This window comes from Acromyrmex echinatior, chromosome 10 (genome assembly GCF_024713525.1).
Source record: "Acromyrmex echinatior isolate Ae372 chromosome 10, ASM2471352v2, whole genome shotgun sequence".
In the NCBI taxonomy this organism is placed as follows: domain Eukaryota; kingdom Metazoa; phylum Arthropoda; class Insecta; order Hymenoptera; family Formicidae; genus Acromyrmex; species Acromyrmex echinatior.
Genome location: NC_141861.1, coordinates 2,588,831 through 2,612,507, shown reverse-complemented (window position 1 = coordinate 2,612,507; position 23,677 = coordinate 2,588,831). Strand labels below are relative to the sequence as shown.

General features: G+C 35.4%; 7 protein-coding genes across 10 annotated transcripts in view; 4 read left to right on the top strand and 3 right to left on the bottom strand.

Moving 5' to 3' along the window:
* Window positions 1-4,587, bottom strand: part of LOC105152991 (cilia- and flagella-associated protein 52) — a 29,120-nt gene extending 24,533 nt beyond the window's left edge. Inside the window, exon 1 of one of the 2 annotated variants that reach the window (XM_087410223.1) lies at window positions 4,451-4,587. The gene's annotated coding sequence lies outside the window, so the exon portion shown is untranslated. The remainder of the gene's footprint in view (window positions 1-4,450) is intronic. The other variant, XM_011067583.2, reaches the window with a different exon arrangement.
* On the top strand, window positions 2,124-8,175 carry LOC105152996 (ankyrin repeat domain-containing protein 27). 2 transcript variants are annotated; one of them, XM_011067593.2, is made up of 2 exons: window positions 2,124-4,818; window positions 4,881-8,175. In XM_011067593.2, the coding sequence occupies exons 1-2, from the start codon at window positions 4,472-4,474 to the stop codon at window positions 7,153-7,155; spliced, it is 2,622 nt and encodes an 873-aa protein (XP_011065895.1). In that variant the 5' UTR covers window positions 2,124-4,471; the 3' UTR covers window positions 7,156-8,175. The 2 variants fall into 2 exon arrangements, with proteins under 2 accessions (XP_011065895.1, XP_011065896.1); XM_011067594.2 differs by having other exon boundaries at window positions 4,714-4,802.
* Window positions 8,176-8,827: 652 nt separating this feature from the next.
* On the top strand, window positions 8,828-12,827 carry LOC105152997 (presequence protease, mitochondrial). Its single transcript, XM_011067595.2, has 2 exons — window positions 8,828-8,966; window positions 9,421-12,827. Exon 2 carries the CDS (start codon window positions 9,467-9,469, stop codon window positions 12,572-12,574), a length of 3,108 nt encoding a protein of 1,035 aa, XP_011065897.2. The 5' UTR covers window positions 8,828-8,966; window positions 9,421-9,466; the 3' UTR covers window positions 12,575-12,827.
* Window positions 12,828-12,945: 118 nt separating this feature from the next.
* LOC105153014 (methyltransferase-like protein 25B) lies at window positions 12,946-14,760 on the top strand. The gene is made up of 5 exons (XM_011067620.2): window positions 12,946-13,143; window positions 13,219-13,437; window positions 13,520-14,087; window positions 14,147-14,269; window positions 14,359-14,760. Exons 1-5 carry the CDS (start codon window positions 12,946-12,948, stop codon window positions 14,604-14,606), a joined length of 1,356 nt encoding a protein of 451 aa, XP_011065922.1. The 3' UTR covers window positions 14,607-14,760.
* On the bottom strand, window positions 13,591-17,865 carry MED8 (mediator complex subunit 8). 2 transcript variants are annotated; one of them, XM_087410232.1, is made up of 7 exons: window positions 17,724-17,865; window positions 16,717-17,149; window positions 16,082-16,327; window positions 15,342-15,512; window positions 15,109-15,226; window positions 14,895-15,030; window positions 13,591-14,602 (listed from the first exon to the last, which is right to left on the bottom strand). In XM_087410232.1, the coding sequence occupies exons 2-6, from the start codon at window positions 16,879-16,881 to the stop codon at window positions 14,954-14,956; spliced, it is 777 nt and encodes a 258-aa protein (XP_087266358.1). In that variant the 5' UTR covers window positions 16,882-17,149; window positions 17,724-17,865; the 3' UTR covers window positions 13,591-14,602; window positions 14,895-14,953. The 2 variants fall into 2 exon arrangements, with proteins under 2 accessions (XP_087266358.1, XP_087266359.1); XM_087410233.1 differs by lacking the exon at window positions 17,724-17,865 and having other exon boundaries at window positions 16,717-16,891; window positions 16,994-17,396.
* A 31-nt stretch (window positions 17,866-17,896) lies between these two features.
* Window positions 17,897-20,118, top strand: LOC105152998 (NAD-dependent protein deacylase sirtuin-5, mitochondrial). Its single transcript, XM_011067597.2, has 5 exons — window positions 17,897-18,139; window positions 18,296-18,510; window positions 18,601-18,743; window positions 18,948-19,098; window positions 19,607-20,118. The coding sequence occupies exons 1-5, from the start codon at window positions 17,897-17,899 to the stop codon at window positions 19,659-19,661; spliced, it is 807 nt and encodes a 268-aa protein (XP_011065899.2). The 3' UTR covers window positions 19,662-20,118.
* LOC105153015 (fanconi-associated nuclease 1) lies at window positions 18,731-23,093 on the bottom strand. Its single transcript, XM_087410222.1, has 8 exons — window positions 22,919-23,093; window positions 21,382-22,832; window positions 21,166-21,297; window positions 20,631-21,077; window positions 20,140-20,548; window positions 19,943-20,065; window positions 19,712-19,822; window positions 18,731-19,377 (listed from the first exon to the last, which is right to left on the bottom strand). The coding sequence occupies exons 1-8, from the start codon at window positions 23,045-23,047 to the stop codon at window positions 19,321-19,323; spliced, it is 2,859 nt and encodes a 952-aa protein (XP_087266348.1). The 5' UTR covers window positions 23,048-23,093; the 3' UTR covers window positions 18,731-19,320.
* Between the last annotated feature and the right edge of the window lie 584 nt (window positions 23,094-23,677).

Sequence of the window (23,677 nt, the reverse complement as noted above, 5' to 3'; positions counted from 1 at the left end):
AATTAAAAAAATAACATTTTGTTATTTTGAACTTCCATATGTACATACTAAAATGTTAATTCATTTTTGTGATTAATTTCAAAATAAACAACAGTCATATTAACATAAATAATATATTTAGTAGATAATAAATTTAGTTTAAGTCAAATTTAGTACATTTTCTTGACTTAAACTGAGTCATAATTTATTTTAACATTGTGACTTTAACAGTGTATATGTATATTACAGTATTTTCGTATTATGAAATATTTTTCAAGAAAAAGTCCCAGGGCCTCGATGGTTTTTCATGAAAAAATCATCATCAGTAGATTTTATTCCCTAATTGTATGTGTTTAAATTCCATTTGACACATATTATTACATATTTTAAACACTATAATCTAAAAATGTGCTAATTACGAAAACGTGCAAATCCTCGCAATTGCATCCGTTTCTCGCTAAAATGAAAAGTGTGCCTTATCGAAAAATGACGCAAAAAATGGTATGTAAATTGAGAAATAATTGGCATGTTCACCAATGACTATTTGAGGTCTTTGTCGTTTAACATCATTTACAAAATGCGCACGTCACTGATATATCGCGGAAAATTACATTTTTTGTGGTTACTTTCGTGCGCACTTCTTACCGTGCTTATTTGGAAGGTTAACGAGTAAATGTATCTTACAAAAGTATTTTGAAGATAAGTACGCGACGCGGCTTATAAATCACTAATTCAATTTTTGTCATATCATGCCAATTGACATGTTATAACAAAAAATTAAGGAATTAATAAGTTAACTTATTAATTCATCAATGAACCGTATCATGTTTCACGAATCACGCTGAGATTCAAAAATTATTCTCTGTCACCCTTTTAATGGCTTTATAATTTACATCAGAGGTATCGACATTTTCTCTGTAAAGATTCAGAAAGCAGAAATTTAAACTTTATGCACCAGGAGGTAAAATCAATAATACTTTAGAAATATGACAGGAGAGAAAAATTTTTTCGATAATATTCGAAGTATAACAATAGATAAATTATACGGTCCTCGCAGTTGACATCAGATTTATATTATAGTTTAACTAAATTTTAGTTTTCACCGAGATTTTTTTGGATAACGCCAAGCATACTTAAATCTGTCAATTAAGAATTAATTAAACTGTTTCAACAGAAAGAAATACAAGAAAGAAAACGTAGCTATGCAAGCACAAATAGGAGTAGTTTTACGATAAGATTACGATGCACAGGATGTGTCTGGAGTCGTCGAAATAATTTCCTCAAGCGACTCGTCTCGAGTTAATTTACGACTTTACGTAATCGACAGCGGGATCGTAAGAGATGATAAACGACGTAACGACAATATTATAAGAAGGTCGAATGGAATTTTTCGTAGTTCCATGTAAGTGTAGATAATCAATGCTTCTATTACAATATCGTATCCGATAAACTTAAAGAATCGTCCAATTGCTCGTCGGCCGATTAAAATCAGACATAATCGAGCGTATCAAATATTTTATATTTTTTTCTTGGACTTGACTTCCTCTATGTTCCTTGTCTTTTATCTTAAGTGCGAGTTATAGATTTTAAAGTTGCACACGTGATAAGAGAGCCAATTGGACATAATTCCATAAACAAGTGAACATCTTGCTTATCTCGTTATGTAAATTATACAGATATATAATACGATAAATTATATAATTAAACATGTAAATAATATATATGTAATATATATTTAATTATATAATATATGTAATATAAATATATATATATATATATATATAATATTAAACATATAAACTATATATGTCTTTTATAAAAAGTTCTCTAATTTAAAGAGTTTATGTCTCACTCGCTTGAGTCCTAGTATTCAATCCCATGACATTTGCTATATTTAGGTAAATTATGGGTTTGGGCAAGCATATATGTTATTATATGTATTGTACATGTTAATGATAACGGCCACCATTAATGACCCATCTGCAATTATGCGCTACCTGATTTTTAACGAGCCTCACGCAGGCAGTATTTGTTCTTTCAAAGTAAACGTTTAATTAGGTATCGCGCGTGGGTGTTTTTCCCACGAGAAAGACGGTGCAGGTCGCAAGTTACGCGCCAAACACGATCACTTGAACGACCAAGTTCGTAACGCTCCGATCCTTGCGGAAACATCTGAATTTTTATACCAAAGGTATTTCGCGAGGATGCAATTCTTGCAAGGATTGCGTGTAGACGCAGGAAATGTGGTTCGGCAAAAAGACGTTGTTGCATAAGCACCTGTCAAGACCTGATTTGCTTCATTTTGCATTTTATACACCGTGCTCTCCTTTCCCTCTTCCTCACCTCGAAATCCGAATGTGTACGTTCTATAGATAATATATACGTCAATGCACTGACATATATAAACCTCGTTACAAAAGCGAAGGATGAAAAAGAGAAAAGAACAGATAGATTCTAGGGTTTCCTGGGTAGCCGCAGTCATATTTTTACATTGGGATATTTCCATTTTCGTCTCGAGCGTGGAAGAAGATCCTTCTTGAGAAATCTTTGGAAGATTTAAAGCGTATCTTTTGATAATATACTTTCGTAATAAAACGAGAAATATCTTGTACTTTTTTATCTTTTTTGCTTTTTTTTAGTCATATTATAGGAGTAATAAGAGATAAGAGAGATAATTATGCACACACTTTGAACACACTCTACATACGTAATGACACGGCATTCTGTACAAATATGCGTACTACAACAATAATGGAATGCAATAGAATTGGCGTGGTGTGTATATCTAGAGTTATCGTATATTACATATTATATGTCAATAAATAGATATAGAAAAAAAGTACGCATTGCAATTCTCGCGAGATCCGAGGTGGTAGAGCTACAAGGAGACGGACACCGTTAATTCTCTGATTTGTATTCATGTTATGCAGGAATTCTCGGCGATGCCTCTAATAATCGTCGGTGATCGTCTATCGCAAATTAGATCGTAATTTTTCAGGAATTTTTATATTCATATGTAATTAATATGTATGCGTTTGTTATACATTGAAAAGTTTTATCTTGCTTTTGCTGACTAGCAAAAAAAAATTAGTATTAAAAAATGTAATGACATACAATTGATTATGTCATACTCACTATTCAACTTTTTTCTGTACGTAATATTTACATTAACAGAATAAAAAAATGTGTGTTCAATTAAATTCCACATAATTTAATATAGAAATTATATATGTAATATTATATATAATATTATATATAATATTAAATATGTATTGTGCTATTTTTATATTTAATTGTAAATATAATTTATGTAATTTAATGTAATAATCAAAAGCATAATACATCTAATATGTATAAACACGCATTAGATGTATGTGTATGTATAATACACACGCATTTCTAGATAAAGTTAAAATAATATCGATCAAACATCTTATCTTGTCTTGCTGACTAGCAAAAAAGTAATGTTAAAGAAATAATGGCATACAATGGATTATGTCACTCGTTAATTTTTCTACTTTTTTTCTGTATGTAATATCTATTATTAGAACAAAATGTATCCAACTAAATTTAAAATAATTTGCAATTATATTTAATTATCATATTAAATTCAAACTAAATATTTTTAATGCGCGAAGAAATTATTGTGGAATGATAACGATGTTTACAAGTAAGTATTGTGAATGACGTAATTGTTATGTATAAATCTTTTGAAAGTATCTAGGTAAAAAGTACGAAAAAAATCTCTTGCGGTCTAATTTAATTCTGAACTGTAATACGGCCTCGAATTGTAGGATACGTTATATTTTCGAGTGTGCTGCAAGTCCATACGTATAATAATAAAGCGTAAAAATTACAGAGTCCTATTCTAAATTTTAACGACAGTTGATATCATTATAATATATTAAAAAATAATATGATAAAAAAATTATTCCTATGAAATATTTATATGAATTACCGTTTGAAATGTTTCAATAAATAAATATTTCAGAAATAAATATTTTGTAAACGTTTTAAAATATTACATTAAAATATTTCACAAAGATATAGAAATTTACTTTAGAAATAATATAAAAAAATATATGTATTGTAAGAAAAAATTTGTTTTAAAAACTCTAAAAAAATATAAATATAAATATATTTTAGGAAGAATTCATGAAAAGTTTTTGAAATAAATGTTTTAAATCTTGTGTGCAATGAAACATTTGGAAATATTTCATACTGTATAGGACAACCTCAATATAATGATCGATTGTCATAAAGAATTACAGAATAAGAACCTGTAGGAACTCAGCGTACTCTAACCTAACCTAACTTTACTCCAACACAGTTTAATCTCGCTATAGTTGCTGTATAACTCGCAGCCTGAATTCACGTCAATCACGTTGTGCGGCGCGATGACAGGCGCCTCATCGAAAACATCAGCGACCCTCAAACTGTTTCATTTCATCGTCCTCCACATGACACTTACCTCTGTAATCGGTTCCCGATCATGAATGCGGGATACGATGAAGATCTGACAGAAAATCGGTTCCTGCGGGAACTCCAGGACGAACATGAAGCAACGTTTCAGCGAGCTGTTCAGGAAGGCTGGATCATCTGCGTTCCACGAAGCGGCAGCTTCATCAGCCGCAAATTAGAAGAGGACGAGATCAATGCTCACATCCTGGTCCCTGGAAAAGATCTCTCTGTCGCCAGCTTCAGTAGTCTGAGCGGTAGGGAGGTCTTGGTCGAGGATCGAATCCTGTATGTCAAGCATGACAACGCAGAGCGATATTCCTCGCGTCTGCTCTTTGAGGAGATCTTCTACAGCGATGATTCTCGTAAATATTGTGTATGGTAAGCTAACACTTGAATGTCACAGTTCCGGATATTGGCTTGACGTTATTTCTATTTTGTAGGTGCATTGAACGGCCTCTGGAGGCCAGCATGTATGTTTCGGATAATTGTGTGAGCGTAATTACGAATCTCCAGGAAGCCGTAAATTTTCTTCAAGTGGAACTGCTCGACAGGCAGCTGCGCGATGACCTCGAGACCAAGATCAAAGACTTCCTCTATGTTAAGAATCTGGAGCGCAAATCGATACAAACACAAAGGGATCTGGTACATGAACTGTATGCAGATTGTCTCGAGATGTTGTTGGATAACGCGATGTTGAGAAAGAAGACTTCGGGTAATAAGCAATATCATTGGAATATCAGAGTGTCACTCGAGACTTACATTCTGTATGCTTTGAGAGATGTACTGCTAAAATCATTGTCTGCCGGTACCACTGTAGAAGACGCGAATCTGAACAAGATCATTAGGAACCTAGATGGGATCCAATTGAACGATCTTCGAGTACGATCAGACTTGCAGTCTCGTGTTCATGGAGGAAAGATGGAATTGTCACGATTGGACTCCTTCGTAACTGTATTGGGCAAGATCGAATGTCTCAGAAGAACCGTGAATTACGTATCGCGCGGAACGTTGTCGTCCGTTACATCAGATGATCTCCTGCCAGTGCTCATATTCTTCATCGTCAATGCTGGCCTGTCGAACTGGATGGCGCAATTATATTTCATGAGACAATTTCGTCTCTCCACGAACTCTGCTTATGAAACAGATGAGACTGGCTTCTTAATAACTTCGCTGGAAGCCGCGATCATGCACATCAAATCTGAAGTAATCTACAGTGATGACAAATACAATACATTAATGAGTCAGTCGGAACGTTCATCTATTGGTTATTTATTCGCATGCATTAAGAGTGGCAATCTCTCTGAGGTGAAAAGAAGTTTGACTTACAATGGATCCAACGAGATCGACGATATCACGCTCTGTCATCCTTTATGCACCTGTGCGTCCTGTGAGCGAAACTGGACGAAGCAGCGGGACCTAAACGCGTGTCCCAAGGATGATAAGGGTCTGACGCCGTTGCACGTTGCCGTGTTGCACGATCAGATTGTAATCGTGGACTTTCTTCTAAATCGCGACACAGATATAAACGCTGTCGATTCGGATGGCCTGACGGCTCTTCATTACACCTGTATCAAAGGCCACCAGAACATTTTGCTGCTGATGCTGCACGCGAACGCGGATCCTGCAGTAACGGATTCTCGAGGAAACACTCCGTTACACCTGGCAGTAGATCGTGGTCACGAGAACTGCGTGAAGGCATTGCTGTATCTAACGGAGCACATGAAGATGCCGGTCAACGCGAACATTGCAAATGATAACGGTGATACGCCTCTACATCTCGCAGCCCGGTGGGGCTACTACGCGATCGTCGACATCCTCCTGGAGTACGGTGCCAACTGCAGAATGACCAACAAGAAGGGTCAAACGCCGTTGATGATGACCTACAGTGAAACCATCGCAGAGTTGCTCAGATGTAACGCGGCGTCAAGCAACATCTGCAACAATGTTGCCTCCTTATCCCCACGTTCTTTTGTTCAGCCTTGTCAGTCGGTGTCTTTTCAGCAGCAGCGTCGTCGGGTCACGTTGGAGAACAAGAGTCCGTCGCATCCTAAGAGCTATACCAACGCGATGCAACATCGTATGATGGACAAATTGCTCGCTGCTATAGTCGACGATGATATATGCCTGGCATGTTATTACCTGGGACTGGAGATTTATTGCGAGCGGCCGTCAGGCGTTCGCACAAGTCTGTGCCATCATCCGCTCTGCGACTGCGAACGGTGCTCGGTACTTGGTGAAGGTAAACTGGAGCGCAAGCAGAGACAACGAACGTTGGCGATCAACACCTGCAATGGTCTAGGCGAGACGGCGTTACACGTGGCGAGTGCAACCGGTCGCACCAAGATGGTACAGCTGCTGCTAGACGCCGGTGCGAATGTAAATGTAATAACCAAGTCCGAGGGTCGTACTCCGCTGCATCTGGCATGTCTCAACGATCGCGTCGATGCGGCGAAGCTACTGTTGAACTGTGCGACCTGCGACGTAGACGCCAAGGATCGCAAGGGTGATACACCGTTGCATCTGGCGACCATGGCTGGCAACATCAAATCCGTCAGCTTGCTGATCAGATATGGTGCGTGCACCAATATGCGCAATCTGCAGAACAAAACTCCGCTGCGACAGGCGGAAGAGGTGCTATCCCTCGCCTTCTCCGCGAATCGTGCCAATATACTAAAGGTTCTAAAACAAAATTCGACACAGTCAACCGACGATTGATTAACACTGATTGATTAGTTCAACTTTCTTGTGTCTTAAGCTATTCCGTCTTTTCTACGTCTTTTCTATTTACCTCACAAATTAGTAATAAGATAATTTTGCTAGAAGTTTTTAACATTAGAAGTATCAAGCACTTATTGATCGTTTCTATCTTTTAGATTAATATTGTATTTCTTGTATAAAAGATAGGATTCCGAAATTTTTTGATTTTTCAGTAATTATGTTCTTTATACTGATAAAATGAATTTTTTATCACTTTCTTTATTTTCATAATAATTTATTTGCTTGATCCTTTTGAAAAAATGTTGATACTTCTAGTGTTAATATTATATATATATATATATATATATATATATATATATATATATAATATTTCTTCAGCAGATATCCCATTGCAACAGCAAAGAAATGTCTGTTCATGCTTTATACTCCAATATATGAAGACTATACCAAATTTCTATATAAAAGGAAGATAATTAATTTTTATTTTATATTGGGTCATTTAAAAAGTATCCGCGGTTTTTCATTCAAAAATTGAACAAAAAACCGCGGATACTTTTTAAATGACCTAATATATTATTCTGTTTCTATTTTTATAAAAATAATAACGTGAATGTGATTAGTATCTTCTAGCATAATTCTAATTCGGACTTCGTCCGAGCATAATGTAACTTTGGTCTCTAATAAGCATATATTACATTTCACATCTCACACATATTAATTATGATTCTATAATTAAATCTCATGCGCGCTTTATTTTTTCCGAGCTAAACGAGATTTTTTTCTTTAGAATCGCTTGTGTAAATTGCACAAATTGTCATACCATGCCGAGCAATATTAGTGAGACTAATAAATATATAAATGAGACAAACAATATATGTATATACAAGTCAAATCACAAATAGTTTTATATATTTTATAAATATATTGCCCGAAGTCATAAAAATATATATTTAAAGCAATAAGACTTATAAATCGATCATTTGTTTTGTATGAAATAAAATATAGATGTGTAATATATTCCTACGATGTGTTTTATTTATATTGTACAATTTATAGTTAATATTTGTAGTTTTATTTAGATTGTATTTGGAGAAGGAAAACGAAAAAATATACGAATAAATATATAAAATTCTATATATTTACACATATATATTTTTTATGTGTATGTATGAAATATAAATATATAAATGTAAGAGAGAAAGAAAATTCGTATTTTTTAAGTACAGAATGTACAGATACTACCGGATTATCAACAATTCTCTTCAAATTAATTCAGATACTAGTGATTAATTCAGATACTGCCCACCGTAATGTGTGCCTTCCAACAAGCGACACGATGCGACAAGTAATCATGTCATCTTTGTTTAACATTGGCAAATAACAAGGATATAATGTTCCATTGTGTCATTTGTACCGCTTGTTGGAAGGCATACGATATTACCTATTTCCTTAGTGAACGGTAGAAAATAATTGTTGCGTATGTGACATGTGTTGAATTAAGCATCATTTTTCATGAATTGCGATTGTTTGACGTTTCCTATTAAAAAATTACAATAAAAAAAGGAATACATTTTCAACGGTAACTTGCATCACTTCTGTCAAGTAATATAAGTTCGTCCAACTTAACCTCCGACTCCGACTTCTGAGCATGTCAGTTGATGTCAGCTGTCGAAAGGGAATCTAAGTGTGAAATTTAATTTCTTATTGCAATTTTGCGAATACAAAGAATATTTGACAGACGATTTTGCAATAGGCTAACAGAAACGTCTCGAACGTTGGCATTTTAACAAAGCAAAACGAATCAATAGGTAAGTTTATTTACATGGACTTCGATTTGTTGGTTATTTCTTCGCTATTTTTGACTCGTGAACAATACCGGTGTCTGCTTGTTACCGCAAATGTTGCATCACTTTTTTTGGTCTAAAAAAATCATCCTAAAGATTGCTTAGTTACTTTACGAATTGACATTCCTAATCAATATTCGTCACATTCTAAAATTTGTTATTAACATTTTCTTTCATGTAATACAAATTTACCCTTTTCTTAAATTGTATACTTGTAAAGTGGAATGTCTATTGTAATCAAGTTTTACATATAATTTAAATTTATTCACGATTGTTCAAGAGAAGATCGGTAAGTATCATTACCTCTAAAAAAACACTTATAGAATATAATTACTTATAGAATATAATTTCCATGTTGCTTTTAACAAGCTTTGTAATCCTAAATTATACAAATGACAAGCAGTCTCATTATTTTCAGATGCAATTTTATTTTCCTGCCGTTTCAAACGTAAAATCATCCTAAGATGCTGAGACTATTAAAATTATCGAGGAATCCGTTTTTGAAAGGCACAGCTTTACAGCAGCATGTTATATATCGTACCTTCAAATCATCAATAAGTACTACGTCGAGTACGTTGCATTCAAAAAAGGAGTTGGTGCAGGATGAACTGGCTAAATTCAAGAAGGGCGAAGTTCTTCACGGATTTATAGTAGATGAAGTCTCAAGCGTAGATGAGTTGTTTCTTACTGCAGTGAGGCTGACGCATTTGAGTACAGGTGCGCAGTATCTTCATTTGGCCAGGGACGACACGAACAATGTCTTTTCCATTGGATTTCGTACAACTCCCATGGATTCTACGGGATTGCCTCACATACTGGAGCACACCACTCTGTGCGGCAGCGAGCGATATCCCTGCAGAGATCCGTTCTTCAAAATGCTAAGGAGATCCCTGGCCACTTTCATGAACGCTATGACTGGGCCGGACTATACCATATATCCATTCTCGACACAGAACTTGAAGGATTACCGCAATCTACAGTCAGTCTACTTGGACTCGGTCTTCAAACCGAATTTGAGAGAATTAGACTTCCGACAGGAAGGATGGAGATTGGAGCACACAGACGTCAATGATAAAAATTCTCCTATCATATTCAAGGGAGTGGTCTTCAATGAGATGAAGGGTGTCTTCAACGACAATCAAGCTATTATGGCTGAATACTTGTTGAATTCTATTCTACCAAGCCACACATATTCTGTAATTTCCGGCGGCGACCCCCTTATTATACCTAATCTGCAATATATTGATCTTCTTAATTTCCACATGAAGTACTATCATCCCTCCAATTCGCGTTTTTATTCCTATGGGAATTTCTCTCTGGAAGATCATCTGAAATTCATCAACGATCGATACCTTTTCTTATCTGACAGAATGGACGTTTCCATGTCAGAAGTACCGGCAGAAGAGCGGTGGTGCGAAGCTAAAAAGGAACATGTTGCGTGCAAACTCGATCCACTGCTCGCGGATCCTACCAGACATGGCACCATTGCCATCGCGCATTTGTGCAACGACATAACTGACACACAGACTACTTTCGAGATGTACGTGTTGTCACAGCTGTTACTGAAAGGTCCGAATTCAGCATTTTACAAATCTCTAATCGAGTCGAATATAAGTACCGGTTTCGGACCGTTCACGGGTTTTGATTCGCAGTGCAGAGACACGATGTTCGTCGTAAGTCTGCAGGGCGTGAAGCCGGAAAATTTCGAGGAAGTCGAGAATATCTTCAACAAGACCGTGCAGAAAGTTATTGAGGAAGGATTCGAGAAGGATCACGTCGAAGCTGTCTTGCACGGTATCGAGCTCCAGGTGAAGCATCAAACGTCGAATTTTGGATTGAATTTGCTCTTCAATCTGACATCATTGTGGAATCACAACGGCGACTTGGTACAGTCGTTGCGAATCAACGATGCAATGAAGAAACTCAAATCACGAATGAGAGAAAACCCTAAATACCTGCAAAGTCTAATTGAGACTTATCTCAGGGACAATAATCATAGATTGACATTGACGATGACGCCGGATAAAAATTACGAACAAAATAAAATGCTCGCCGAGCAAGAGCTGCTGGAGACAAAGTTAGAGGAACTTTCCGTAGAGGAAAAGGAACAGATATATAAAAACGGAAAGATCTTGCTCGCTGAGCAACAGAAAAAAGAGAACGTTGAAGTCTTACCGACGCTAAAGATAGAAGACCTGAAGGCTGATGTGGAGAGATATAAGACCGCCGACTTGGAAGTATCCGGAGTGCCTCTTCAACTATCCATACAACCCACGAATGGGATTTCCTATTACCGAGGAATACTCAACACACAAGCATTGCCGACTGAATTGAAACAGCTGATACCGCTGTTTAACTATGTTATTGCGAAAATGGGTACGCAGAATTACGATTATAGGAGTTTCGATCAGATGATGCAGCTAAAGACTGGTGGTTTGAACTTCATGAATCACATCGCCGAGCACAAGGAGAGCGAATTGAAATATGAGGAAGGGATTCTCATAGAGTCGTACTGCTTGGATCGCAATTCAAACGATATGTGGAAACTGTGGACGGAGCTGTTCAACAATGTTAAACTTACCGACCTTCAGAGATTCGAGATACTTGTTAAGATGAACGCGGCCGACTTGATCAACGGTATCTCGCACGCCGGTCATATGTATGTGATGAGCAGCGCAGCTAGCTTGGTCTCCCCGATAGCCCGGATCAAGGAAAGTCTTTCAGGATTGCAGTACATCTCGAGGATGAAGAAAGTGGCACAGATGCACGACTTGACTTCTCTGATGCACAACATGAATGAAATAGCTACTCATGTCTTGAACAAGGAACACTTGCGATCAGCCATTAACTTGTCTGAACACCAGAATGACATTCTCAATGATATTCGCGTGTTCTACGATTCGCTGAAGGGTAGTTCAAAGAATCCATACATTATTACCAGTGACCAAAGCATCGATATGAAAGAATGCGGTAATCACCACGTTCTGCCGTACACAGTGAACTATTGCTCCAAGGCCATTCTGACCGTTCCTTATACGAATCCGGATTATGCGGCGTTACGTGTGCTGTCCAAGTTGATCACTTCAGTGTACTTGCATCCAGAGATTCGAGAGAAAGGCGGAGCTTACGGTGGAGGCGCAAGATTAACATCGGAAGGAATTTTCTCCTTTTATTCCTACAGAGACCCGAATTCCACTCGCACCTTCGATTTATTCGATAAGACATATGATTTTCTAACAGGATATCCGTTATCCCAGACCGAAGTGGATGAAGCAAAATTGGGAATCTTCCAACAAATCGATGCTCCCATTCCTCCCTGTAATCGAGGTATGACCAAATTCATAAACGACGTTACAGACGATGATCTTCAAAGACAAAGGGAGCAGCTAAAAGCTGTGACTAAGGAAGAGCTCTTGCACGTGGCAGGAAAGTATCTCAAACCCGATCAAAACGGTATCAGAATCGGCCGTTCGCTTATTGGACCTCCAAATGCGGATATTTCAGATAGGCACAAAGAAAACTGGTTAGTGCTAAATCAGGAAGAAACAGACCGAGCACGAGCCACTGACTAACTAGATGTCAAAAATCATTTTTGATCAAAAATGATTTTATTTATTTCGTATAATAAAGACAGCTTCTCTTTCCTTTACGTTGAATTGCAGATGTGCCGATGCTATTGTTAAGCGTTTCCTATGACACATAAATATTAGCAATGAGAAAATAGCATATGTTACTTAATAATATTAAGTTAATAATGTTAAGTATTATATAATTTAAGCTATTTTTATATATTAAATATATCTCAGTTAAGGAATATAAAATAAATATTTTGTTCAATTTATTTCTCACCTTTGTTCATTCTTACATACAAATACAGATCAAATCATATATTTACTACCAGTAAAAACGTAATAAGCTTTCTTTTTTTTTAGTTAAATGATACATGGATATCGATGCTGAAAAGAAATATTTTGTCGAAGCATTACGCTTCTTTTACGAAACGCAATGGTTACATAATATACCAGTAACCGAAATATTAACTAAAACATCTTTAGATGCAGTCCCCAAAGAATGGCTGGAACAATTGCAAATTTTAGAAAATGAAGAACTTAATAATTTTGTAGTGGAAAAAATAATAAAGGTTAGCTAAGAGAAATCTCACAAATATTCTATAATAGAATATTAAAATTATTAAGTGAATTAATTATTGTTCTAGTCCGATTGGCCTGATTCCTTAAAAACATATGTTGCAAAATGTAAGAAAATTAATAGACTGCCACTCGTACCTGCATTGCCTTCCATAGAACTGCCGCAAAATTTTAAGATAGGTCTAAGTGAAAAGAAACAACATGAAATAATGCATTTGGCTTATTTAGTGGACATACAATGCAAGCCGTATGATATACGAACGATTATTGATTTGGGTGCGGGTTTGGTAAGAGAATAATATTTTTAAAAAAGATGAATATATATATATATATATCAGATTTTCGTGCTATAATACAATATTCTTTCAGGGATACGTATGTCAAATGTTATATTATTTGTATGGCTATCGAGTTCTAGGATTAGAAAGAGATAAAAAGAATATTAGCAGAGCTTTTATTAGACAGAAAAAACAGTATCCCGATTCTTTGACTAAAGTTAAATACACGCATTGCGACGTAACGTGTGATTCGGCCAATATAATAGAATCTATTCTGCAGCAAGAGTTTCCTGACGTTACAGACGTATGTTTGATTGGTCTACATGCCTGTGGAGACCTCAGTACAAGCGCATCAAGAATCTTCTGCGAAATGAAATCTGCTAAACTTTTCATCCTGATTTCTTGTTGTTACCACAAACTTTCGATTTCCAAAAGTGTGCAGGAAAAACAATACTTTCAAAATTTTCCTACATCCAATTGTTTGCGAGAAACAATCGCGGCATATAATTTTGATGTAGGACAATTCTTAAGAATACCCTTTTTGCGATTAGCGTGTCAAGAATCAGCAGACAAATGGCGCGGAATGTCGCAAGAGAAGCACAACGAACATTCCTTTTACGTTCTCGCTAGAGCCATCCTCGAATTATATTCACGACAAAGTAAGTATTTATCATATAACGTATGTGCATTCTATGGATTAACGGAACATAAATTCTAGATAATTATGTTCTCAATAAGAAAGTTCGGAAAGGCACAAGAAAATCACAATGTTCAAATTTTCAAACTTACGTTAAAGACTCGTTATTAAGATACGATTTAGTACCAGATACGAACAAAACAGGTAATTGATAAATGAGTACTTATGATATATATGAATACTAAGATTAATAAATCACATAATAATATAAATAATATGGAGCCTTCATAAAGATAATGTAATTACACATGAAGAAATGGAGAAGGACATAACGCGAGTATGGGAGGAACAGAGTACAAGATTGAAAGCTGTAGAAATCTACACTGGATTACAAATGATGTTACAACTTCCGGCGGAGTCATTTATTCTACAGGACCGATTATGCTGGTTACACGAACAAGGCTTGGAGGCTGTTACTGTGCCTGTGATGAACAAGTGTATTTCTCCTCGGTCATACGCGATCGTGTCTAATAAATACTGAAAATTATAATAATAATAAATATTAATTAATAAATATTAAGCATAAAAAAAGAGTGTACCGCGTTTAAAACCGTAAGATTTTTAACTTATAATATAAAACTCGAGAATATATTTAAAACACTTTTTTAATAAAAAACGTTATTCTCGACAACACACATACTGTGTACTATTTTCATTATGCCTTGTACTAAAATCATAGATTATAGGATTACATCAATTATCAAATTATATTAAAATTATTCTATAGGAAAATTAGAATGTTAGGAAAATTAGAATGTTAGGAACGTACCATGTTTGAAATATCTATCATTGTAATATATCTTAAATGACAGAGATGTTATAATATTTTTATCTATAAGGATGGATCTGTGATGCCGCTTTGATATTGGTTTTTATTGCACTTGGCGCCTTGTTCATTTGTCCCACTATAAAGTATTAATTTAAATTATTATGCTTATATAATTACAAGAAAAAAAAAAGGAAATTGTCGGAGAAACACTTACTTGGTGGATTACCCAGTGGTCCTTGTCCTGTTGTTTGCTGCTGATTGCCAGGTCTGCCTACCATCATGTTGTTAGTTACTGGATTTACGCCGGATTGAACCATTTGTATTGAATCAGACTGTGAACATGAAATAAGAACATTACATCTGATAGATGTATTAGGATAGCAATAATATCCGTATAATGGCTCTTTTAAAACTCAGATAAACTTTTTTCTTCTGATTGTAACTTACTTTCAAACCTTTACCCATCCCCACAGCAGCTAAAAGAGCATGAGTATCCGCAGCGCTGCTGGTCTGCGCTTGTGTCGCTCTGGTGCTAACTTCGCCCTCCCAATCTTCGCGTGCCTTATTCGCTATGTCCCACACATGGCTAATCACCTTTGTATACTGCGCCAGTTGTTTCTGCAACCCAATAGAAGCATGCAAGGAACTTAATAAGCAGCAGCATCGACGTGTTCCACTCGCTAAATGGACCGTTTAAAAATCTCTGCATAGCGAACGTTTATCTGAGACATCAAACATCTATGGCTATTTATGTAGCTACAAAATAGGCTTGCATACATAACATCTCAGCCCAAAGCGAATGGAACCAACAAAGCTGAAGCTATCTGATTTAGTAGCTTACATTGTAGTCCTAGTTGTGGTTTAGTTAGCACGTTAACAGAAAAATAAAACATTTTCAGTTAGCTTCAATGTGTCTATCTTAATAGATATTATACATACTTAATTGTCATCAGATATATTCGTAAAAAGTTCGTTTTATCGCAATTACATATCTGATATTCGAATGTTTCCAATGAGTTTTACTTGACTTAAGGGAGAATTTATTAAATCAAATAAGAAGTATTAAACGCTTTCAAAATTTTCCTACATTTAATTGTCTGCGAGAAACAATCGCGATATATAATTTTAACGTAGGACAATTTTTAAGAATATCCTTTTTGCGTAGAATATATAGAATTATTTCTTACATGTGATGTGTCGATGTTAACATTTGCGGCCTTGGCTTCTAATTGCATCATTTTCTGCTCGGCTTGAGGCTCCAATTTTGTTCTCAGATAATCAGGGACCAAATCATGCGCGAATGTAGGGATTCGATTCTCCGTGAGTCGTAGCAATTCCTCATCCTTCTCCGGACTCAAGCGTAATGGTAAAACTGTTAGACCCCTGAGATTCAAGGCTTTGTCATGTCCGAGAACTTTTGAGAGGCTGGTCAGCTGTATAAATGACACATTAAATGTAATTTGAAGATATAATGTATAGATTAAACATGCAAGATAGATGCCGTTCTATGATTAGAACTATCAAAGCAGTCCTATAACTTGTAACTTTTTATCAAATATCTGACAATCTGTAATATATAAATGACTGATCAATTTAAGAAATTGTAAGATTTACGCAAAAATATTACTAGGCTAAAAAATCCTGCTTTTTTTAACTGTACATGATCTTCTTTGCTTATTTGTATTGATTAATTTATTTTTCCTTTTTATCTTTTTGTCAAAAATATATATACAGTATTATATTTAAATAAAAATAGATATAATATATATTAATACATCAGTAGTTCTAGCATTAATTAATTAAAGTAAAATGGGATACTTACATGACCCGAGATAAGAGCAAAATTGTCCAGGAAATTCGGCCAATTTAAGGTCTCGTACTCATGCTCTACCTTGAATATCATTGCAGAAATTGCGTTCTTTAGATCGTTCACTCGCATTATTATGGCTTCTAAGGCCGAGTCCTGTTGTTTCTCCTCTCTTTGCATTGCGCAATTTCTATTATTAAATGCGATTGATATGTAAATTCCAACTTATTCTTTTGTTCGTTGCCGTAAAATCACGTAAAATGTGGAAGTGTATCTCATTCATTTAACTCACGCTCATTAACTTCACACCTCACACCTTATACAGTTCACACCTCACTTGGTTTCACGTTCCACTCTCTCCTTCCTTCGGGCTCGAGCTCGATTCGGCAGCCGTGTCCATATATACAATATGTCCAATCATTCCAATACATCTCAAACCTAACCTATGCTGGGTTTAGATTATCACTTAAATGTCACCCAGGTATCATTCCATCGTTTGTTTACCGAACATTAAACAAGAATGACGTAATACAATAGGAATGAACACGTTTCTATATACAATACAATATATTGTACAATACAATACTAAAACTAGGGAATTTGAAAAATAAAGTCTGTTTTTATGACTGACCTTGTACACTTTTTAAAAAATGAAATAGGTATATGTTTAACATTTAACTAAAATAAAAAGAAAGGAATAAAAAACAAGACCTATTCTTAAACGCAAAAAAATATTACGAGACTAGCGATTTAACGTGACAATGCAAGGGATGTGTTTTTTATACAATTGAGCGGTTAATTTCTCGTCTCTTTCTCTTTCCAACATTTAATTATACATCTATTTCGCTTTAAATGCGTAAAGTGTAATGCGTCATCTACAATGCGCAGAATAAGTTGATGGAAGAAATAAGAACAAGAAGTTAACCAATCACAGCCGAATGGGAGAGAAATAATCGATTGTGATCGGTCGATTTCTGACTTAAGTACTTAAATATTTCTTATAGATCTTATACGAAACTTACTCCGCATATTGCAGACGACGCATGACAAAACGTAACTACGAAAAACAAAGAGCTTGTCACCGTGGTCAGCTGTTCGCCAGCTGATCGTCGCGTACACGTGATCGCTCGGGATTACTTGCGAGAATTATTAATCATTGTTTAATTGCAACTCATTTTCGCACGGGACGACATCGATGCACAACGTGATGAAATCTTTCCGCGAGGCCCTCGCAAACGCCAGTAACATCCTGATCCTCACCGGCAGCGGGATCTCTGCCGAATCCGGCGTACCGACTTTCCGAGGTGCTGGTGGTTTTTGGCGTAAATACCAGGCACCGAGTCTCGCGACGCCGGAGGCCTTCGCGGCGAATCCTTCATTAGTCTGGGAGTTCTATGAATATCGTAGGCAGTTAGCGAGCAAAGTCAAACCAAATAAAGTAATTCGAAAAATAAAAATGTTAGAAAAACAAATATTAACATTACAAAAGCTTTTCTTTCATCATAATATTCTTTTATCATAATACTCTATTTTTAATGAGCCTGGAAAACAATAGTAAAACGTATTATTCTTGTCCTTTCTTTTTAATTCCTAGGCACACGAAGCTGTGGCAGATTTCCAGAAGCGCAAGATAGCGGAGGGTAAAAGGGTGTCGATCGTCACGCAAAACATAGATAATCTGCATCAAAAAGCCGGGGCGACAGATGTACTGGAATTACATGGTTCACTTTATAGAACACGCTGCACAAAGTGCCGCAACGTTGCTGTTAACGAAAACATTCCCATCTGCCCGGCACTAGCAGAAAAAGGGTACATATAAATTCTGTAATATAATTGCAAATAACATAACGTTACACAAAACCATCTTCTCGTCAGTCTGATAATCATGTATGTAAGCAGATCTCCTGATCCGAACATTATGTCTTCTGATATTCCAATAGAAGAATTACCACATTGCGAAATCAAAGATTGTGGAGCGTTACTGCGACCTGACATTATATGGTTCGGAGAACAGCTGGATGCAAACGTGTTGGAGAAAGCCTGTACGTAATTTTATTTAACAAAAACGTAACTATACATTCAAAATATGATAAAGTAAAATTCTATTCATATAAAGTATCATATAAAACGAGCGAAAGAAAGCAGAGTCTTTGATTAAAAACATAATGTGTATGTATAAAGTATATATATATTAATATGAGAAAACTAAAATATATTTATCATTCACAAATTTTTTTAAACTGCAGATGACATTGTGGAAACGTGTGATGCTTGTCTGGTTATTGGAACCTCTGCAATCGTATATCCAGCCGCTATGTTTGCACCGCAAGTCGCGCAACGTAATGTACCGGTTGCAGAGTTTAATATAGAGGAAACGCCAGCCACAAAACAATTGCAGTGAGTATAGAAATTTTTTCTTTGTTAATAAAAAATGTCTTTTATAATTTAAAAATTTAAGGAAGTTCTCTAAAATAATTTCTATAGTTTAAAGATAAAAAATCTATAGATCTATATAAATAGATATCACAATAGCTTGATAATATAAAATATATTGTCTTTATCTTTTTCATGCATGCATAAAATATAAAATATCTGTATAACTATTTATGGCATAACTATTTATATCACAGCTTCCTCATGCTTTCGTTTACGCCCTCGAGAATGACTCGCATTTGACTGTAACAAGAAAAAGAATATGTTACATTGCATATTACATCTGTTTTTTTTTTGTTTTTTATTCCTGTGCACTAAACTAGACTCTTTCTTTCTCGCTTTCGCCAAATATCAAACATATATCTATTTCATTCTAAGTTCCAAATATGTAAATTAATTTAACTATAGAAAACAGATCTATCACATTAAATCATGAGTCAATAATTTAAAAAAAAAATGAATTATTTTACAGATATCACTTTCAAGGTCCTTGTTCTATCACTGTGACAGAAGCACTGGCGTCTTAAAAGGGTATATAATAAAATAATTGAGCTTTTATAATATAAAAAATGATTACCTCACAGTAGCATACTTCTGTATTCAATCCAATTCTATTTAAGTAATTCAACCATAATGTTTGTTTGGTTGATAGCGTATCATTTGGACCTTTCACTTCTACAATTTTGTACTAAAAAATATATTAGGTTATAATTTTGGAACTTACGTTTTCAAAGAATAGAGGGTATTATTAAGATCTATTTTATATGAGCTTTTTAAAATTGTAATATAGAAAAAAAGATTGATCTACCTGTTTTGTATTTATATTCCACACAATTATATCTGGAAAACCAGCTTTCCAGAGTGGAAAGTTATGAATGAGTCGTTCGCATATTCCAACCACACCTTTTACGCCTAAGCAAAACGCTATTTCCTGAAAAACAAGTGCGATATTTGTAATATGTTTTATTAAAATTTATTAGTTAACTGGTAATATTTATTACTTACCTTGAGGCTGTTACTGTCGTCAAAAATATTACCCTGAGAAATAGACTTGTACTTAGAATATGATTCAAATTCATTCTGCAAATGTTTGCTCAATTTTTCCGAATCATAACCTCGAATATCTTGAAGCTTCTCGTTTATTTCTTTTTTTCTATTCTCGTAAAATTCCGACGTATACAAATCTAACGGCGCATCCTGATACGATGATACCCATGCGCCAGGAACGCTTATGTTATAAATTTCGTTCCAAAATAATGTAGCGAACAGGGTGATTGGAAAGGCACCTTCACAGTGCACGCCTTTGATATATCCCTCGTTTTTGTAGTGATATAATGCCAGATTTTCAACCGAACCGTATACTTGGTCTATTCCCCTGCTGATACACCAAGTGCTCTTTCCCTGTGAAGTATTCCTGGCAAGATATATAAAAGATATACATATCTTAATCTCTATTTAAACAGTTTAGTTTAATTAAAATTTAATTTATATCTTACCCGCATGCTGTTCCTTCTATCGTCTTGGAATTCTGATGTGTAAGTTGTATTCTGTTAAATACAGTGTCCAACATAATTTTAATAGAATTTTTTGTCCTTTTTTCAATACCGGATTTTCTTTTATAAATTTTGTTTGCTCTGTCCAACAGATTGAATTCATCAACTTCTGATAGGTTCTCACATAATATTGCTTTTGATAAGAACATGAAACTAGCTTCAAAATTTTTTCTATGAAACATTTCTATCTTAATCAATTCACTGTACCATTGACCTTTTCTATGTTTCATATGACAATTTTGCTCTATTAATATTAGCAAAAATTTTATCGCCTGTGACAGCGTTTCTTTGGATTTTTTAAATGCGTCGATGCTTTTCGACAAGACTTTGAGCCATACATAACCTGGCATAAAGTGTCTAATATGATGAGGAAGACTAGAATCTTGAAAACTGCAAATGGAAACAGTATAAAATAAATTTACTTTATACAATGACTTCATTTTAAATAAATATATTCTGTCAATTACATTTTTCTTACCTTTCCGACTCTACTTCTAAGAAGAGTGGTAAACGTTGTGCAGCTAAAGTTCCAAGATTCTGTACGGTATCCCATTGTTTTTTCTCAATTGCAGTTAATATATAAGTTAACGCATTTTTAGCTTCAATATAACTGTAAGATATATATAAGGTTCAAATTAAAATAAGGTTGAAAAGTGATAAAAGATGTAATGAATCATAAAGGCAATAAATTTACTCTAGCAAATGTCTTTTGCTGGCGAAGATAGGCAGGTCACTTATAGTTACTTCTGGAAACTCTAGCTCATCCGCCTCAACGTTCCATAACGTTTGAAATACATTCACAAACGTCTCATCAGGATTTCGATTAGGTATCAGCAACGTAATTATTCTATCAACCAATTCTTTTACTTTGTCGTTCAATAATATGCAATCCCCCAAAAGTTTGTTGACCGATGCACGTAGTTTAGTGGCAGGAGTCTCCATTCCAGGAAACAATGATTTCATTTTGCAGAATGTCAAAATTGATTCTATACTCAATCTTTTTCCACGAACACTGATCTTTAATTCCCGACAAATCTTGCTAACTTCATCGGCGTGCAGCAAGTTTAGTAAAACGAATATGTCTTCTTTATCCATGTTATTTTTAAACATAGATCGTGATACAAGCTCATCAAAGATGGGCTTCAAATCATTGGATATCTCACCGTATTTAATATTGCTTATCCTGTGCCACATATGCTTCCTTTTCAGCATACGTATCAGTAACGCTTGTGCATTTCTTCGAAGAGTGATCATCGAAAACACGAAATCCAGTTCGTCTTGATCGAAATATCCGCAATTGATTGGCTTAGAAAATACAGTAACAATAGCTAAGAAGAAAAGTAGCGAATTCTTATCCGTAGGTACAACTACATCGTTAATTTCGTATTTTGTCGAAACTGTAGTGTCTATGGGATTGTATTCGTAGTTAAATCTCTTACTCGAGTAAACCTTTTCTAGATCAATGTCATTGTTAGCAATGGCTCCTTCTTTGGCTAAATTTAAATTACTTATCGTTGCGGATTTCAGTTCCTCAATTCTATCGTTGAACAATTTCTTTTGCGCTGTCATTGAAGATGGTGACTTATATAGCGTGTTTTTTATTGGAGACGATGTTTTTGGCGTAAACTTTGTACCACTGCATGATGCAGTACGTTGTTGACTTCCAACATATATTATATCATGAGAAAAATGTTCAGTGGTTGGCGACATTATCTTATTTTCTATAATTTTAATTGGACTATTTTCGATTCTATTTTTGGATAATTTAGTTGGACTATACTTGACTTTATCTATGAACAGTTTCCTTCGCGGTATCTTTGCGGGTGGTGATTTGTCTCGCGCGTTTTTTGTTGGAAATGTCTTGGGAGTGGACGTGATGGATTTGATATCACTGTGTGATACAGTACGTCGTTGACTTCCAACATATATTATATCAGGAGAATTATGTTTAATGGTTGGCGACATTACTGTCATATTTTCTGTAATTTTAATTGGACTGTTATACATATTAGTCTTGAAAGAAGATGCCCCACTGCCAAATGAGACATTACCATGTATTCCGTTTTGATTTTTGTTTATTTTATATGGGCTTTGCTTATTCTTATGTACAGGAGTTCTTGAATTGCCTAATACTTGTCTACCTTTCTGTATAAGAAAAAAATAAAATTCAATATATTAATACTCAAATTGTTATCATGTTCATTAGACAACTAATGACAATTATAACTTACCGTCCTTCCAATAATTGGACTTGTAGATCTCACATTAGATGATTTTTTGATGTTACTTTTTACACTTTCAGATTTCTTGTTACTGCTTGTAACTTTATAATACTGATCTATTCTGGTTTGTGCCATCATTAGAGGAAAAATGTTCAGCTTAAAGTCAAACCATCTCTATGATCTGCTGAAAACTAGTGTAAATTACACTATTTACCTCATGCTGATGCCTCAATGGAATAAACAAAAGAGACCCAAGCGCAGACACAACTGCAAGCACGTTCTTGGACACCTGAAGGAACGAACGGAGGGTCACTCTGCATTAACCATTTGCTCTCAATCCTTTTTTATTTCGTTCGTACATTATCCTATCCTTAAAAGTAGAACTTAGTTTAAACCATAGCGTATCGACCAAGGAAATTACAGTATTTACACAGTCCATACAAATCACCGGCGGATACAAGTGTGTCGTTTGTCTAAGCCATACAGATCCAGGATGTGGATCGTGTCGCGACAAAATCTAAGTATCGACGGCGTTTTAATACTCTGTCCCTTGCAACTCTTCCCGTAAGTTTAAAAACTACTGAAGGACGTCCGGGGGTATGTAAAGCCTAGCGAAACGGTAAGTTTCGTCATTTTCGCCTTACCTTAAAGATAAAGATCCAGAAGTCGCGCGTACGCCGTAGGAAAGACTAAAGGGATTGCGAATCTGCGAGACGCGTCTCGATGTCACCTGTATAGAATCAATCACCAACTCGGCGAGCGGGTGTG